This window comes from Sipha flava, unplaced genomic scaffold, assembly GCF_003268045.1.
Source record: "Sipha flava isolate LNK unplaced genomic scaffold, YSA_version1 177_pilon_pilon, whole genome shotgun sequence".
Taxonomy (NCBI): domain Eukaryota; kingdom Metazoa; phylum Arthropoda; class Insecta; order Hemiptera; family Aphididae; genus Sipha; species Sipha flava.
In genome coordinates this window covers 1,149,287-1,168,209 of record NW_020272091.1, presented here as the reverse complement: position 1 = coordinate 1,168,209, position 18,923 = coordinate 1,149,287, and the positions used below count along the sequence as shown (strand labels likewise).

Here is an 18,923-nt window from a genome sequence, read left to right as displayed (position 1 = left end):
ATATATATATATATATATATATATATATATATATATATATATATTATGCATGCATGTATATTTTATATACTTTTTAAACAAAGGTATATACATTTTACATTTTAGTACCCAAACGTGGTATCTTTTTAAAGTTATAGAGTGCCTAAACGTGTCGCAATTTGGGATAAAATGACCAAATGTGTTGTAACCAAGATTGGTTAGCAATATATTCTGGTTAAGAAATATTGCTATGCAGTGAGAGCCGCGTGCACGCTCTTACCATCCCCCTTCTTGTAACAATTATGTGTTATTAATTCTATACCTATGTATAATAAGCCTTGTCTCATCTATCACCCTAACATAATTATTTATATTCTAGTCATTATGTATCCGTGCATTAAAATATTAACATGTTAAGATATTTTTATCTTAACTCCTACTCGGAATTCGGCGTTATTAATAATTTAATTATGTTTTCACAAAAAGATAACTATAATGCAAATATACTTCACACTTGTACTTTTTCAAAGTTTAAATTTGAAAGTTATTTCCATATAAATTATTTTTTATTGCCCATGACCATATTTAATAAATATATATAAATATTTTCCACATTGATAAAAAAACGATATTGATACTTATACAATAATTTATAATCAATAGAATGCATTTTTTGTTATTAATTTGATTGTTATTGAACGGATATAGCGATTTAATTATTGATTACCCCTTGTATAAATATTATTTAATTTTCTCTTTAAACTTATTAATCATAAGCTTGATTCACACGAAGACATTTTTATAACGAAATAACTGTATGGCCGTTAACTGTCTACGTATGAACGACTCTTTATATTTTTTCCGTACACTTATTTAATTTCCGCAACACAAATTTTGTGATAATTATTTTACGGGTTTGGACAGCAGGTTCGAATGTATAGATTGAAAATATAAAGTCATTTTTACACGATCCTAGTTATTTCACGAATCAATTTTAAATTGAATAAACAATATGTCACGAAAACTCACACTCATGACGTACATTTTATGATAGTTTCTGTCAGAACACAAAAATGTTAATAAAAAACCGAAATTTATTGGTAGATGTTCTGACAGATAAATTGGAACCATTCATTCAATTATTATTTATATCAGCGTTCTTTTTAATTAAGATAATTAGATAAAATATTTTTAATCTTAATATTTAATAAATACATTTTTATTTGAAATAGTATTCATAGGAATTTATATACATATAATTAAAATAATCAATTTCATGGTACATTTTAAGCATTATATTCTGTTTACCTATAAGTTTTGATGAAATAAGCAATTGATTACAAGAAGATATTATTCAATTAATTTCTAAATTAATTATTTTTAATATTTTAAACAATAATTATTTATTGTTTTACACATAAAATGTCTTTACAAGAAAAATATGTTTTATTTTGCTTAGGCATTCAATATACTAAGTATAAATATATTAATAAAATATTTTAAATATATACAATATTAATTTAAAATGTAAATTATAATTTTATTCTAGATGTTATTTATAATAAAATTATCAATTATAATTAGATACATAATTTTTAAGCAAAAATGCAATGAAGAAACGCGAGACAGGTATACAAATGCCTAATGATGGGAGATAATTTATATAATATAAATAATTGTATTTTAAACAAATAATTAAATAAATATATACTTATTATATATTAATATTAATAATGATTTTAACTTTTGACGTAATGAAATAATTTTTAATATATTAAATATAGAATTAATCAAACAGAACATATTGATACAAATAATGATTACAAATTGACACTTTAATTTGAAATTATTAAAAAAAACTGTGTGCATTGTTTGAATAGTTCCAATTTTACAGTTAGAACAACTTTGATAGATTTCTGTTTTTATCAATATTTTTGTGTCATAACAATAAGTACCATAATATATACGTCTTTAGTGTAAATGTTAAAAACAAAGGTCCGTTTCATACACGATGGTTTCGCCCGTACGGATTTTAATTGGCAGTAAACACATACAAATAATTGCAGCTTTCACACGGAATGGTGAACGAATATTTTCCGTACGGTAACCGTAATAAATCCGTGTCAACGATTAAAAAGTACGGCTTCATGCCGTTGCCGTCTTATCAGTGACTTACGTAAATTAGTACACGCTTACATCATACGTCATGAAAGACAGTTTTTTCGTCTACCGTCCATTGTTATAGCTGCTCGTTGTCGCTTTCTGTAATAAGAAGGCATGAATATTGACACAGATATGTTAATCTCTGCTGTGGAATTCAGACTTATCTTATGGGATGTCTCGAGATCTTTAAAAAGATTGAAATGGAACCAAAAATGCTTGGAAAGAATTATGAATACATTAATTGGGTTTATCCAGTAAATACGATTATTACATCATTTTCTATGTAATTGTAAACGACGATGCAAAAGCCACATGGCAACGGTGCATTCTCTTTTCATGTCGAAAGTCAGTCGAGTTAAAAGTTTAAAAGTAAAATATAACCAAACGTAAACGACTCAAAAAGAAAATTCATAAAATTTAAATAAATTAGAAGTCTGTTTTGAAAAAAATCGTACAGATTTTAACCATACAAACAAAACCGTTGTGAGTGAAATAGGCCTAACATTTCGTAGAATTTAAAATTGGTTCATGAAAAAAACTGTCGTCATGTGAATGCGGCTCTAGCTAATACAATTAATATCTGTAAGGGATTAATATAATAGTAAATTTAGTAATATAAATTCCGCGTATATCATTATTAAAAATACATCTAAATAAAATCATGGAATTATCGTTTTTTTTTTTTAATTTATTGCTCAATACGATGAACATTCAAAAATATAATATTCTTAATTATTTTATAATATGTTTACAGTACCACATTTATAATGTAATTCAATCATCGAGAATCAACATTTCTTACTTGCCTAATATTTTTTTTTCAATTTATTGATCAATAAACTGGAAACTTGAATTAAAAAAATGATATAATTAAGCGCAAAGTAACGTTAGGCGTAAGACTGACAAAAGATTACAAGTAATTACATCTACTAAATTGTTAAGATTATCAATTTAATAAAAGTACTTAGTATATAGTAAATTTAGTTTGATAAATATTCTAGAGGTAGAGTATAGACAGTTACTCATTTGTTATAAAATATTAGGTGATCTCATAGACTATTTCAATTTATAAGAAAAATAAAATGTAATATGTACTCTAAATAATTTATGATTAAGTGTTCTTTATTTAAAAAAACATTTTCACTTGACTAGACTGCAAAAAATAAAACCTATATCGACCAAATCAAACAAGACAAGTACGTAGAATATTTAGTACATAAAGGATCTTGGAATTACTTTATTTTTTTTCAATTGCTCTTAATATCAATGTCTACATATTTGAAATTAATGATCTCAGATGTGATCTTTTTTTTTCTTTTTTCTTTTTTTGTTGATTTTTTTAAACTCAGCCACTCAGGATAAAATTGTTTATATAAAAGTAGTAAAAACTGATAAATGAAGTATTAGGAAAACAATAGCAAAAAAAATCAACTAAAATAGATTCTTAATAAATATCCCTCATATACTTGAATACACAAATATATACTAAAAATAGAGTTCACCAATAGCGACATAAAATCACAAATGCTTTAGAATCATTAGCGTAAAGTACTATGAGTATCGATAAAAACAATTAAGCAATCATGTGATATCAATCGATGGGCGTCGTTCATAACCGCACACTTTTATATCTTATCTTATTATATCTTTTAAATCCTACATATTTTCGCCAAGTAAACCATTCAATAACGCACAAATTTATATATATATATATAAATTACGTATACATTTATTTAAAATAACATGAGTGCACCTCGAGACTGAGCGGGATCACTTGCTTGCTCGGACAGTTAAAAACGAAAATATCCCCCAAGTAGGTCTCAGAATAAAAAAAAGATTTTGTGTGGGACTCATACGAACCGGCAACGTAAACTGTATATGCAAAGTGTGCAAAGAGAAGGAACTGTTAACCAAATGTGTGCGGTTTTGAACTACCGACCTTTCAAACTTCCCTTTTTAACAATAGAATAAATATATGCGGTATTGAACGATGTAAAATGTGCAGTAATGAACGGTAAGTGTGCGGGTTTGATAATCACCGTAATCGATATAGGGTAAAATCTTTAGATGAGAAAAAACTACAGTTGGAGTAGATGTGTTGTGTAATAAAAAGTTTCGATCTCTCGATGCTATGCTAAGTGTGACCCAATATTAATATTTTGTGAATATGTAAATTGTGGCCCGAGTATTTTTTTGAAACACAAACATTTTATCTCAGGATTTCCAGATAAACAATAATCTACCTATTTGATGTGTTATGATTAGAGCTCGGATTTATATGCATTTGCATGTTTGTACCAGTGGCGTAGCCAAGGGGGGCTAAGGGGGCTATAGCCTCCCCCATGGGCCGTGTTTATATGTACAATGTATCTTGACTATTTAATAGAATCAATGCTTGTTTTAATCAAAGGCTTATTGATGTTATGCCACTTGAAGGACTTATTCAGACCAATTTAAATATGTATGACGATAAAAATATTATAAAAGCTGCTAAAATATATGTCCAATGATGATAATACCTCATCTACAATCAGAGCTGACCTATTCATATGGAGGCAACAATGGAGTCAAAATACTATTCCAAAACCGAATTCTGTTCTTGATTCACTCTCTCATCGCACTAATCTTCAACCTAACATTAAAATACTTTTACAATTATTCGCCACGTTACCAGTTACCTCTTTCACTCCGGAAAGAACGTTTTCAGCATTTAATCGCTTAAAATTTTTTTTAAGAAGCACCATGTCGGAAAACAGACTGAATGGGTTAGCTATGGCTAATATAAATAAAAAAGAGCAATTTGATGAAAATGAAATAATAACTGAATTTGCCAGAAATTCGCCTAAGAGAATGCAGCTGTTAGAGTGGAGCAAGTGACTGAACACTGAAACCAAAATTATTATTATTATTATAAATTATATATTAATAAATATTTTTAAAACTATACTAAAATGCTTGAATTACGTTTAGAAACTTGGTAGTAGATGGTGGGGGGGGGTTAAGGGTGAATTCTCATATCCTCTCTTACCTTACTTATCCAAAAAAAGTGGTTAGCCCCCCCATTTAAAAATCCTGGCTACGCTACTGGTTTGTACTAAGTGTAGCACGTCTATGGAGGTTTGAAATGTCCACGATTCATATCACACCGAATTTAAACACCCAATTTTATATTTCATATTTTGCATATTTCGAAGGTTATTGCATGTTGATTCAAAAATGCATATAACATACATATTTAATAGGTTTTTAATAAATTAACTATTTTAATTTATACTAAATTTTGTAATCTCATCGAATAGAGCACGAATTGACATGATAGGTATTAAGTTTCAAAAATATTATTTTAAAAGATTTGTATTTTTTTTAAGTCTTCTATTAATTTTTTGACAGTATGTAACTTCAAATGGTCTAAAATATTTATTTTTAGTTTTTTTTTTTATTTGTATTCTCGTTTTTTAATTTCCTAAATGTTTTAGATTGATTTAAATGATTTGAAATATAAATCAGTGGATATTATCATTTTTTTTTTTGTTTTTGATAAAATAATTAGAATTTTATTTGGTATAAAAGTGTGGTTTTCAAAAAAAAAAAAAATCACATTTTATAAAGTGTAACATAATGCATATAATTGCATATTTAGCCACTTTTTCTTTGCATATTTACATCATATTTGACACTTTTTAAATGCATATAAATCCGAGCTCTAGTTATGATGAACGTAGTTAACGAAATAGTTTTAAATTCAAAATGCCTAACCAATCTATTATTACAATTATTGAACAATTGTAAATTACTCGTTTATAATTACGTTTATTGTAATTTTATTTTATTTATATATTTTATCTTCAATAGTGAATACCAGTACTGGCCACGACGGTGTAACGATACATGTTCTCTTTAGAAATTACTTCATAATTATTTTTATAGGTATTCCTTTATATTTGGTATTTAAGTATTACATTACTCGTATATAATGTATAATTGCATATTATTTATATAAACATTTTTACTTATACAATCACAGAGGCATTTAATATTATAATTCGGGTTTTCAGACACCTGCAATATGATAAAAAATAACGGAGTTTCAATTTATAATAAAAATTAATTTTGAACGCGATTCACGAAACCTCACCAATTCATAGCGTTGTATGAAAAATCTCAACAATTTTGGAATACAAAAACTGTTTTACTGTATTGTAAAAATCTTGTACGTATAAAAATAATGCCACATGACGTTACAACTAAGGATGGTGTTATACTTTTTTTAACGGAATGATTCATTAAAACTTAAGACATTTTTCATCTATGTAATTACATTATGAATAGGTACCTTATGTTTAATTGATCACTATGTACAGGCAAAAGTGAGAATTCAGTAATTAAAATATGTTCTAGTTAATTTTAAGTTTATTTCAAGTTCTATTGCTATATTAATTGTTTTGTAATTATGAAATTTATCAGAAAAGTATAATTTTTGGGTGAAAAACTATTATTTTAAATAACCACAATTCTTATAAATTGTGAAGTAAATCACCAAATATTTATTTTAAATCAATCAAAACTGCATTTACTATGTATAATTCGTATTTTCTAAATAACTTTTATGATACTTGTAGGTATATATTCAATGACGTATTTTTTTTTTTTTGGGATGATGTCTTCCATACCTAGACATCCCCTACTTTAAAAAAAAAAAAAAAAAAAAAGCCTTATATTATATTGATTTTAACGTTTATTTTATAATACTTTAATTTAATCATAAAGTAAATGCTACAACAAAGTAAATAAAAAAATATAACTAAGCCAATATTATGACAATAAAATAAATTAATAAGTATATTTACGTAATGATTAATATCAAACCACGTTAGCTCAAACTGAGAGCTCTGTCCCTTCCTATTCATAATATGGTGATAATATGCTATTTTATGTATTATAATCACATATTTCTTTTATTCGTTTAAAACTCAACCTATTGCAATTTTTTTTCTCTGAGTTACTTATAAATAACTCTACAAAATTGTTATTTAAGAATCAACTACAGTATCAACTGCATCTAGTTAGAGGTTGTTTTCAAATTTGAAAAGAATAAAAACATACTTGCGAAACATAATTTCACAAGTAAATCAGCATTGGTTAATTTATCTTTTTTTTTATATAGGGATGGTTAAATGGTTTAGCTATGCTAGAGCTTAGCTATCTATAGAGAAGTTTGAATTGATGTAAATGAAGTAATTGACGAACTTAGTTTAAAGAAGAGGCTATTAGATCTTTTATTATAAATAAAAATAATAATAATACTATAATTTATTGTAATACCAATTACAATATATTTTAATATCTTTGTATGTGTATAATAGTATAAGAGATCATTTTTAGAATAAATCTTAGTGATCATTATTAAGTAATAACCTCCAACATGTCTATTATACCATGCATCTAAGTCTTAAATTATAAATTACTTATTTATTCCTAGTAATTTAAAAAAAGTTAGTTCGATGTTTCTTTATATCAGTAAACAATTCTAAAATTTTCGTTTGTGAAGTTCATTAAATGTTAGACACCCCCCGAAAAATTATCCAAAATACGCCACTGTATATATTTAAGCAGGAACAATTGCAATATAACTATAAATTATAAAGTATAAGTATAAATAAGTTATTATTTGGAATATATTTGTGATAATATTATTAAAAATATGAAAGTTCTCCCTGGTTTATGATATAGAAATTTGGTCATTATAATATTTGTAATATTTATCGATTGGTGCGTTGGTTCGCGCTCACGGGAGCTTACATTCAAATTATATGCGTACGACGTACCTTTAAGATGAAATACGGATTATGACTCAATTTAAAAGTGGACTCTTGTGATACACATCATCATAAAACTCATAATTATTTAAAATGTATAAGTATTATTATATTCATAATGATATATTATTTGAACTTTTTATATGAATTCAAACATTTGTTAATCGAACATACCATAAAACCCTTATAAAAAAAATAGTTTTTTCTGAGAATCGAAATAAATTAATAAATGTATAGGTATGTATGAATAGGATAAAAATAAAAAAATTTGTTTGACGGTAAACATTTAAAATTTATTGCACCTAAAATTTGAGTGGATGCGATATATTTTACTGCTTCAAATCCTTTCAGATTTATATTTGTTCAATGTAAATAAAATAAAGTAGAATCTCGATGAATTGGAACTCTCAACAACTCGAATTGAAATTAATTCTTGTGAAATATTTTATATATTCCACATTTATGGATGTATCAAGATTTTATAGTATTAAAATAAAATACTTTTATAAACTTCAAATATTTAAAAATTAGATGTATAGAGTTTTACAAGGTATTGTTAAAATAAGGACAAGACATTTTTGTAATTGTAATCATAAAATGATTTTTTCATATTTTTTTATTTTATTTTTTTTTATACTTTAACCTTGTGGATGTAAATTTAGGACGAAAACGATGATATTGAGGAAGTGCCTGGAAATAATAACTACCATGTAGCTAAATGGCTAGAAGTACCTGGTGACAAAAAGTGGATTCCAAGAGGGAATAGTGCTATAACTGTCAGTAGCAACGATACAAGTTACTTGGAAGCTAGAGGATCATCGTTGATTGTTGGACACCCACCATCTCCATTAAACCACCCACCACCCGCAGGAGACCCACCTTGGGAGTTCTACTATCCTATTGATATACAAGTTAGTATATAAATTTATTTCCAAAACAAGTAAAGTTATGACGTATTCTTTATACCAAATTAAGGGGTTTTTTTTATATAAATTTGTAGCTGTATCAAATTCTATAAATTCCATACTTATTATACCATGTGGTATTTGGAATTTCAGATTCTGTGAGATAACACGCAAACAAGTATTTATTCATAGCTAAAAGTAACTTAACTCTTGAATAATCACTTTTTGTTGTGAAAACATTTTCCCAATATATTGTGAAAACAAAACACTAAAAATATTTTCCATATTATACAATACAAATTAGTACCGACTACCGATGTGATGCATCATAACTTGTGTAAAGTTTAATAGCGCAACAACTATACAATATTATGATATGATATTTAACTTGATTTCATCATGCACTATAAAAATTATAATAATTAGGTAATTTATTTTGAATGGTTATCTTTCATTCTTTTATTTTTCTATGATGTAATTATGATTAAAATGTAAATCATAATCAATTAAATGCCACTATATTTAAGATTAAAATGTAAATCATAATCATTGAAATAAATAAATCATAATCAATTAAATGCCACTATATTTATTATAAATTATTATATTGGCATATTGCCGTAAAGTCCATGGACCACAGTCAACTAATATTATGATATAGAAATACAAGTTGCAACATGTAGGCGCGTTACACGTTATTTATGTTTTACCGGTTAGTTCAATTAAATAATTAAAACGTATATTAAGTATTTGAATCTTTTTTTTTTTTTTATTCATTTAATTTATATTATTTTATTTATAAAATTCCCCTAAGAAAGTTATCTAAACTTATTGTTAAACGAATTTGATATTTTTAGCGTTCGAAAAAATAGATAACAAAAATAAGTATAATATTATATATATATATAATGATAAAGTTATAGCGTTTAACAAAATATGAAGTATAGTTATAAAACTAGCGAAAATATAGTATGTTTATGTTTTCATACTTACAAATAAATACGTGATTAAATTACTACAGAAGGTCGTGTTCCATGCTTGAGTTGGCGTATAGTAGGTGGATTTAAATCCTAATTTTATACGATTATCAATATTTGTAATTATATTATTATGAATAAAAAATTAAAGTTTAAAAAGAAAAATACTTACTTTGTGGAAAATAAAAAAATATTACGAGGCGAGATAAAAATCCAACAATTTGCTTGTCATCAACAGAAACCAATAAGATAATGTCAAATTTAGGTTTGTAGTGAATATTTTAATGACAATGTTTTAGAGTTAAGATAATTAATTCAATGTAAAGCAAAGTTGGGGATATTTAATATTGTGTATTAATACACACAAAGTGATGTTAATACATTTTTAAATGAACTAATACTTAAAGAAAATTAACTTACCTGAACAATAGCTACTTGGATTTGAATTAATCATTTTATTCAATAAATTAAAAATATGGAACAATAATCTTTTAAAAATATATTTTAATAGTTTTTAAATCGGATGCTTAAATGTTTAAATTTAAAATTAAATGTTACATATAATTATACTTTATTTTATGTTCTGTATTTACTAAATATGGGAGCTCGAAAAAATATTTTTAATTTTTTCTTCTTAAATGATTTAGTTAAAATAATTTTTAGTTAAATAAAGAAATAAAAAGTAACCTTCACGTTTATGATCAATGCATTTTTTATTAAACAAAAATCTAAACTACTTTGATGTATTATAATTATGTCTTATAATTAATTACTCATAATTTTAACAATTTATTGAAATAAAATAACTTACTATTCTTGACACATAAAGTCATCGTATCTACTAAACCATACCAACTATATTTTTCAACTGCAGAATACTTATGTATTTGTTTTATTTTAATAATTAATTGTTGACAATAAATCATCAAAAATAAAATATCAAACAGATAAAACCTATAGCGTTTACAATATAGCAATTAAAATACTAACAAAGTATAATGGTGTTTGCTTATAATTTAAACATGTTTACAGCTAACATCCTACAACGGATTGTATGCTTGTTCGTTTTGGGTTAACCGCCGAAAGTCGTAAAACAAACGGTTCGTATATAAAAATATGTCGTGAATTATTCAGTGGCATATTAAGTAATTTTTTTTTTAAGATGGGATAATAAATACGACAAAATAGGAAAGAAGAATTCTTGTTTGAAGTATCTAATAAAAAATATATTTTATAAAATACTATTTAGTATATACAAGTTAGGTTATGTAGTTTAATCGTATATAGGGGTATATACTCGTAGATGAATGACATAGAAAATGTATTACAATAAAGTCCGTTCAAAAAATAAAATATAAATATACACATTAAATACTCTTACACATTGTGTAAACATCGAAATGGAAGATCAATACCAGCCACTACTATTCCCCAATCCCCATCAATCTACATTGTTCAGGGAGGGACCGTTCAAGTTGAAATATACCCACATTGATAGACAATATATCATTATTTTTATAATTATTTATTTATAAATTAATTAATTTATAATAATTTAACGGGCTTAGGACTCATTAAAGATGGTACAAATACAACCGAAAAATATATATAAACGGACAAATGTGACTAGGATATGATTACATAAAAATATTAATTTAACAAAGTATATTAAAATAAAGCATATTGTTAATATTTTAAATAATTTATACATCAAGTATGATTCTTAATATTAAAATTACATTAGACTTAAATTTCAAGAATAGAATCAAAAATCTCTGTATATATGGATATTTTATTAGCTAATAATAAGGCACGTTGAAAAAAAGAGTCTGCACCTTAACTTTTTCGATAAAAAGGAATGACAAATAAATCATTTATTTTGAAGAAATATGTGGGAACCTTGATTCCTAATTAAGATAATATATGTGGAAAATCAATAAAAACCATTTAATAGATCACACATAATTAAAATACAAGAGTGCTGTCTTTTTAGTTTTATCGAATCTAAACCCATTGATAATTCAAAGCTATTATAAGTATTACTAGATATAGTTGTATTAATAACAAAAGCAATTCTTTTTAATAATTTATATTGGACTTATTCAAGATCTTTTTAATATGTAAACAAATTCTGAGACCAAATTATGGATCCAAATTCTAAAGTAGATTACTTGAGTGAACAATATAATGTTATTTAGCTAGATATTTGTTTAACATTTTGACTCCTATTAATAACAATTAATTAATAATAAAGCCTAATATTCTTTAAGATTTATTCAAAATTATTTTATGATGGGACATAAATGAAAGGTCTGAATCAAAATGTATACCTATGTCTTTAATTAATGATACTCTGCTTAATTTATTATTATTAAGCTTATAATTAAATATAATTAATTGGATTTTTGGAGCGAATAAATTAAACAATTTTTCAATTGTCAATGTTTGATTCAAGACAGTTATTTTTGCTCCTAGCATAACATTTGTTTATAATCCTGTAGTATCTCAGAGTCCAATAATAATTGAACTGAACAAAATGATTTAGCAGCATCTGCAAAAAGTAATAATTATTAAATACCTGGGGTAAATCATTAATAAAAACTAAAAAAAACAAAAGCCCTAAATGTGAACCTTGAGGAACACTTGACGATACGTAAAAAAACATTTGAAACATGGAATGAAAATTTAACTGTTTGGGAACGGTTATGTAAGTATAAAGCAATTCATAATAAAAATAAAACATTATTATTATTATTGTTATTACTATTGTTATTTTACTATTGTATATATAAATAAACTTCGAATATATACGTTACTATGTGAATTATATGCGGTTATATGCTTCTTGAACACAGGACACAAAATGACAAATTTAACTAGAAATAATTGATTGATATTGGTGGTAAAAAAAATATATTTCATCAAATAAATGTGTTTGAACTTGTGTGTGTGTAATGTTGACAAAAAATAAAAATTTTCATAATTTTATATATTACGTAGAACAGAATCTACTTTAATATCTGCGTGTATTATTGTCCAAAGTTTTCAGTGATCTGACGTTTATAATTATTGAAACTGTTTTAAAGTTATACATATATAAGGAATATAAGTAAAATATCAAACACACGCGCACATATTAAGAATCCTGAAAAACCAATAATAATTTCTAAAACGTGATTATATAATAAGCACACAACCACGTTTATTTTAAATTATTTCATAATTAAAATAATTAAATATTAATGAAATAATTATGATCTGTAACTGAAATTGTAATTATAAATAATAAATTCTAGTTTCCCGCTCCCATAACAGTCAAATTCTCGGGATTACACTATGTACGTTATTAAATTCCATACGTAATATTACAATTATATTTATACGTACATGTATCCCAAGCTTTATATATAATAATTTATATAATATAGAATCTATAACTCTAACTATATTATAGATATTATGAACATTGTGTTTATCCAGTGAGTCTTTCTAACAGAAAACTTAGTTTAAAGAATGGTAACCTAAATTCATACACTCTGAAGTATTATAATACTATATTTTCGGAAGTCACTGAGTACAATAATAAATATATTTGATTTCCTGCACACTTTTAGCGTTGAAGAGGGAAGTGAATGTGCATTAGACGAGAATGGAGAAGTTAGAGAAATTAGAGCAAAAGATATTTAAAATTTGTAAACCCATGTGTTCATGAAATGACTATGACTAGAATCTAAAAAGATTTCTTGTGATTAGTTTGTTATTACTCGTATTTAGTATATCGGTGGAAACCATTGCACTTCTCGACAAGTGCGGATTCAGCTAACGTTAACGCTAGGAACGGGTTATAAATAAGTATACATATTTATTTAATTTTATGTTTCTACTGATAAATACGAGTATTCATACTATATTTAATCATCAATTAGTTCAGGAAAAAATATATAACAATTTTTTTAATCTTTAGTAAAATTGTGAAAAATATAAAACATTTGTTTTATTTATTCCACACAGAATACAAGCTTAGGGCATAATATATAAATTATTTACTATAGTTTCTATCAAAACCTGTGTGTATATATACACACAGGTTTTGATAGAAGGATCCAGCCAAACGTGACACCATTCACACAATTTTTTTTTTTTAATTTAAGTTATTATTTTATATTATATAATTTAAACTACAATATAATTGTATATAAAACAAATTTAATTAAAAACCAATACATATAATTCCAATTAGATTATCAATTTTTCGAGTTAATTATTATCGAACTGTATTTCTTGTACTTTTAGAAAAGCATCAATGCTATTTTATTTTAAAATGTTTAATATTGCTACACCATTGAAAAGTTTTTGATACTTTATGATTATTATATTATAATAATATTATAATTATAATTATTATATTATTATAATTGATGGTAGTTTTCAAAAATGAAATGTTATCGGTGTATGGTAGTAAACATTTTGTATAAATTTAAACTCGTCACAACTATCTGAAATTTCAATTATGAAATAGAATTTTTATTGAAAAACAACATGGCTTTCGTCCAGGGCGTTCTACTCTCACGTGTAACCTTGTTTTCACATTATCCGTTTTTAATGCATTCAAAAATAATGCTCAGAGGTAATTTTTACCGACTTTAAAAAGGCATTCGATCACTAAATCACGATATATTAATTAAAATATTTATTGCGTCAGGGTGTGGTGAACCTCTTCTATCATGGTTTAAGTTGTTTCTCAGTTATAACTATGCTTGAGTCAAAGTATTTGGTGTATGTTCTGATGTTTTATTAACTTCTTTTGGTGTCCTACAGGGAGGTTATTTATCTCCAATAATATTCTATTTATTTGTCAACAATGCATCTAAGGTTCTGTATCACAGCAAGTTGCTATGCTTTGCTGATGATATGAAGATTTTTATACACATCAATCCTTTTGAAGATTGTCATGGATTACAAAGTGACCTTGATCATTTTGTTGAGTGGTCTCAATCATTAGAATTATTATTTTACCTTAAAAATATTACATTATGTCATTCACAAAAAAGCGTTCTATTATAAAATGGTCATATGAACTATATAACACAATTATCTCACACGTTCATAAAACTGTTGAATTGAGTTTTAAATTTAATAGTAGCCTATCCCCGGCCCTCATATCGATATGATATGATTTACAGTCTACAGAATGCTGGGTTGTATAAAAAAACTGACGTAGGATTTTAAACTTGGTTTATCTTTAAAAATTTTAAATTATACGTTCGTACGTTCGATTCTAGAGTACGGTGCTGTTCTTTGGGATCGACATACCTCCGTTACTCTCGATAAATTGAAATGGTCCAACGTAAATTCCTAAACTTTGCAGGTCTTATTCTCCATATTCAACATCCGCCACATGATTATAGCCCTATTTCTAACGTACTTAACATTGAGACTCTTGTGAAAAGTAGACAATTCAATGGACTTAAATTTTTAGATGGACTATTAACCGGGAAAGTTGACTCACTATTCTATCGTAGTTTAATTAACTTAAAGATCTCTTAACGTACTTCTCGACACTCCGTTTCTTTTTATGTTTTTCCATACACCTCTAATTATCTAGCCAACGAAACTATTTTACAACTATTATCAATTGCTAATGTCGATGCTTTCCAACTTACTTAATTCAGATAATTCCCATTGTATTATTTTGTAATATACTTTTACTACTTTCTCTCTTTTGTTATATAAGTATATGTTATTAATATGCTTGTTGTAAAATAATATTTCTATAAGATTGTTTATATATGTTTACTATTTTGTCAAAAGGCTATGCCCGTAAAATAAATAAATAAAAAAATAAGTTATATAGGGTAGCATCATGTCCAGATCATAAACTGACATAAAATATTCATATTGAATCTAGATTCTAAATCATATAGTAACAAAAAAGGGAATAAAAAGCTTTATTTCAGCAGATTTAGTTTGAAGAATTTCCCTGATTTACATTATTTTAGTTAGTTTTGGCTTGTTAATTCCGGGTTGCTAGAATTTTCAAGTTAGCTGGAAAATCGTAACATCAAAAAATCTTGGTACAACATGATATCGGATTTTATACCATGGAGATATCGTGACCGTATAAGTGATGTATTGTAAATTACCTTTTAACACGGTATCATGTAGTTCTTCGGTATATTTAACGGCATTTAAGTAGGTACACCGTGGTATTCGAGCGATAACACTGGTGTACATGGGTTGACACGATATAAGACGGTGTAACAAAAAAAAATCTCGTCACCCTAATTATTTTCACATTGAACTCGGCGTTTCAACCGTTAATATCGTTACAGGTGATCCAGCCCACGCCGTGTTTGTCGCCCAGCGGCGGTAGCCAGGAGAGTTTCTCGGACGTGCCCAAGCACACGGAACAGCTGTTGCCGGCCGCGTCCGATCGGTTCCGGAAGTCGTTGTCGTCGTCGTCGTCGTCGTCGCAACACCGCCGCGGCCGCCAAAGGTCGCGCTCGTCGTCCGCGGCGGCTGCTGCGGCGCCCATAGCGTCCATCCGGACGTCGTGTAGCAGCTGCAGTGACGACGCCGCGTCCACGGCTACTACGGTCAACTCGTCCGTGTTCGCCGACGACTGCTGCTGCACGAACGCGTCGCTCCTGCTGCCGTCAACACCGCATCAGCCACCGGCCAACAACGCATCGTCGTCGCCGTCGTCCGCGGCCGTCACCGGTAAAAAGGACGTCGTTGCGTTCCGGGACGGGGACGGGGACGAGGACGGGGACGACGACAGTGGGACCGACACGTTCGCGGTCAGATCGTTTCGCGATTTCAACCACAGGCCGCAACGATCGCCGTCCATCGTGGGCGGCGGCGGCAAGAACGTGATCGTCGTCCAAGCCGACGTCAACCCGATAGCCGACTCAATCGTGAACGCCAACGCATTATCAGGGTCTCTGCGCGCGCTCTACGACGCGTCCAAAGAAACGTTGTTCTAGGTTAAGTTCGTGTTCACAAACGCACTGTATACATTACAAGACATTGCATTTGTCTATTGTTGTGTACCATGCGTATGATATACATAAAAGTATATGTATGTGTGTGTATGTATGTGTGTGCGTGTGAGTGTATGCGTGTGTATATGTATGTATAATGTATAATTGTGTACACTCAATCAGGGTTACCATTAAAAACGATATACCTAGTACATGTCTTGACGACGAGACGACGTGTATGACGAAACACGATCTCTTAACATCTCTTAAGTTTATTTCACCGAAAAAAAATTGGTTGTTCGTTTTTATCCATCAGTGATCGCTGTATTCATTTCCGAAAGCAGAACGGTTACCATCAACTCCTAAAACCTCCTTAACTTTATAGTACCCCCAAGTTGTTGTACAACAACGCAGACAGCAAATGTTTCACGTGCACGCGTGATATTCACATGTCTAGGTCAAGCGTGGTATTATTACGTGGTTAAATGTTGTTCTAAATATCGATTAGATGAATTATCAACATCACTGTTCCATATTAACCAAAACGATGTAGTTCCGAACACGAATCCATTGATGAACAAATCGTGCCCGAAAACAGCGTTCATAACCCTTAAAAATTATTCATTTAACCATCTAAAATAAATAATATATTTAGATTGAGAATCACCTGCAGCGACGTTTTTGATATATAAATATCCATTATGTGTGTTAGAGCAAATACAAATTAAGTAAAATCACATGTAATGATCTATATTATTGTACAGTGATCGATGAGCATAAATACTCGTACAATAGTCGGTGAGCTCGTCGAGTATAATGGATTTTCGTCGGACAACTACTGTCAAAAATGCACATGTTGCTCACGGTACAACGTAATAACACTAACACCTGTGATAATAACAATAATATAAATAATTATTGAACTTATAATTATGGCGATGCTGAACGTATAACTGGACGCGAAGAAGAATAGCGCGTACGCTACACCATATAGTCATGAAACGATTATTATTCATCGCGTTTAAATGCGATTCACCGCACACGAAATATATAATTCTGAATGTCCTTCGATGTTGGTGGTGGTAGTGGTGAGCAGTGTTATTGTGGTTATTTTGTGTTAGTTAAATTAGTTATGTCTACGGAACGCGATGGGCGAAATGTCACTTCATCAATAATTATCTGTTGAGGAGATGAAATTAAAAAAAAAAAAAACAATTTAATATTATTATTTTTAATAAATCAACAAATTTTGAAAAATCTTGTCTTATAAATGGCCTCCAGCCCGAAATCTGGTTGTGGTGTATAATAGTTAATCGAACGGTTTCTCTTTATTCCATTTATTCCGTGATAAATTATCCCCAACATTATACAATATATAACATATACTTCATGTTTATAACTACTGTTTCTCGATGTGTACCGATTACATTTTTCATAATATTAATAATTTTATTGTTTATTGTATTGACATGGATAATTTATCAAAGGAACAGGGTTATTCGTTAAAAAAAAAAAAAAAAAATCGTTGTATATTCAAGGCACACGTTTTATTGCGACCCAATTATGTAATTTTTTTCAAAATTAATTGTCTTAAAATATACAACGATCTGTGTAAAACAAGCTTTTCATGTATCATATATTTATGCATGTATATAATATACTGCGTGGTCTTCCAAATCGAATGTGACATTGATACTTTCTCTATAAAATATATTTATTTATTTTTATTAACAAGATTTTATGACAAAATCTATAATTAATACAGTGTTTTACAATAAATGTATGTGATATAATTTGAATTATAGTGTGTGAATTATTAAAACTAGATGAACTTCATCATTAATTTTTTTTTTTGCTTGAGAAGTGTATGGTAAATTTGAACGATAACCTATATCTGCTTATTTATTATCTGTCACATAAAACTTGAAACAACCTGTGCTATAATATATATATATATATATATATACATGTATGGATTAAATTATATGTGCATTGAAAAATCGAAAACTATATTTTATTTACAAATTTGTATTTGGGGTTTTTTTTATGTCCTTTTTTACGATTGTGTGAATACATTCATGCGTTAGTAAAATCGTACCT

General features: G+C 27.7%; 1 protein-coding gene across 4 annotated transcripts in view; it reads left to right on the top strand.

Annotated features, from left to right (window-relative positions):
- LOC112680577 overlaps positions 1-18,598 on the top strand; it is a 53,164-nt gene extending 34,566 nt beyond the window's left edge. For all 4 annotated transcript variants that reach the window (XM_025550726.1, XM_025550725.1, XM_025550724.1 and 1 more), the window contains 2 exons: positions 8,621-8,869; positions 16,173-18,598. In XM_025550726.1, the coding sequence (XP_025406511.1) occupies positions 8,621-8,869; positions 16,173-16,826 (903 nt within the window). In that variant the 3' untranslated portion in view covers positions 16,827-18,598. The remainder of the gene's footprint in view (positions 1-8,620; positions 8,870-16,172) is intronic.
- The last annotated feature ends 325 nt before the right edge of the window (positions 18,599-18,923 follow it).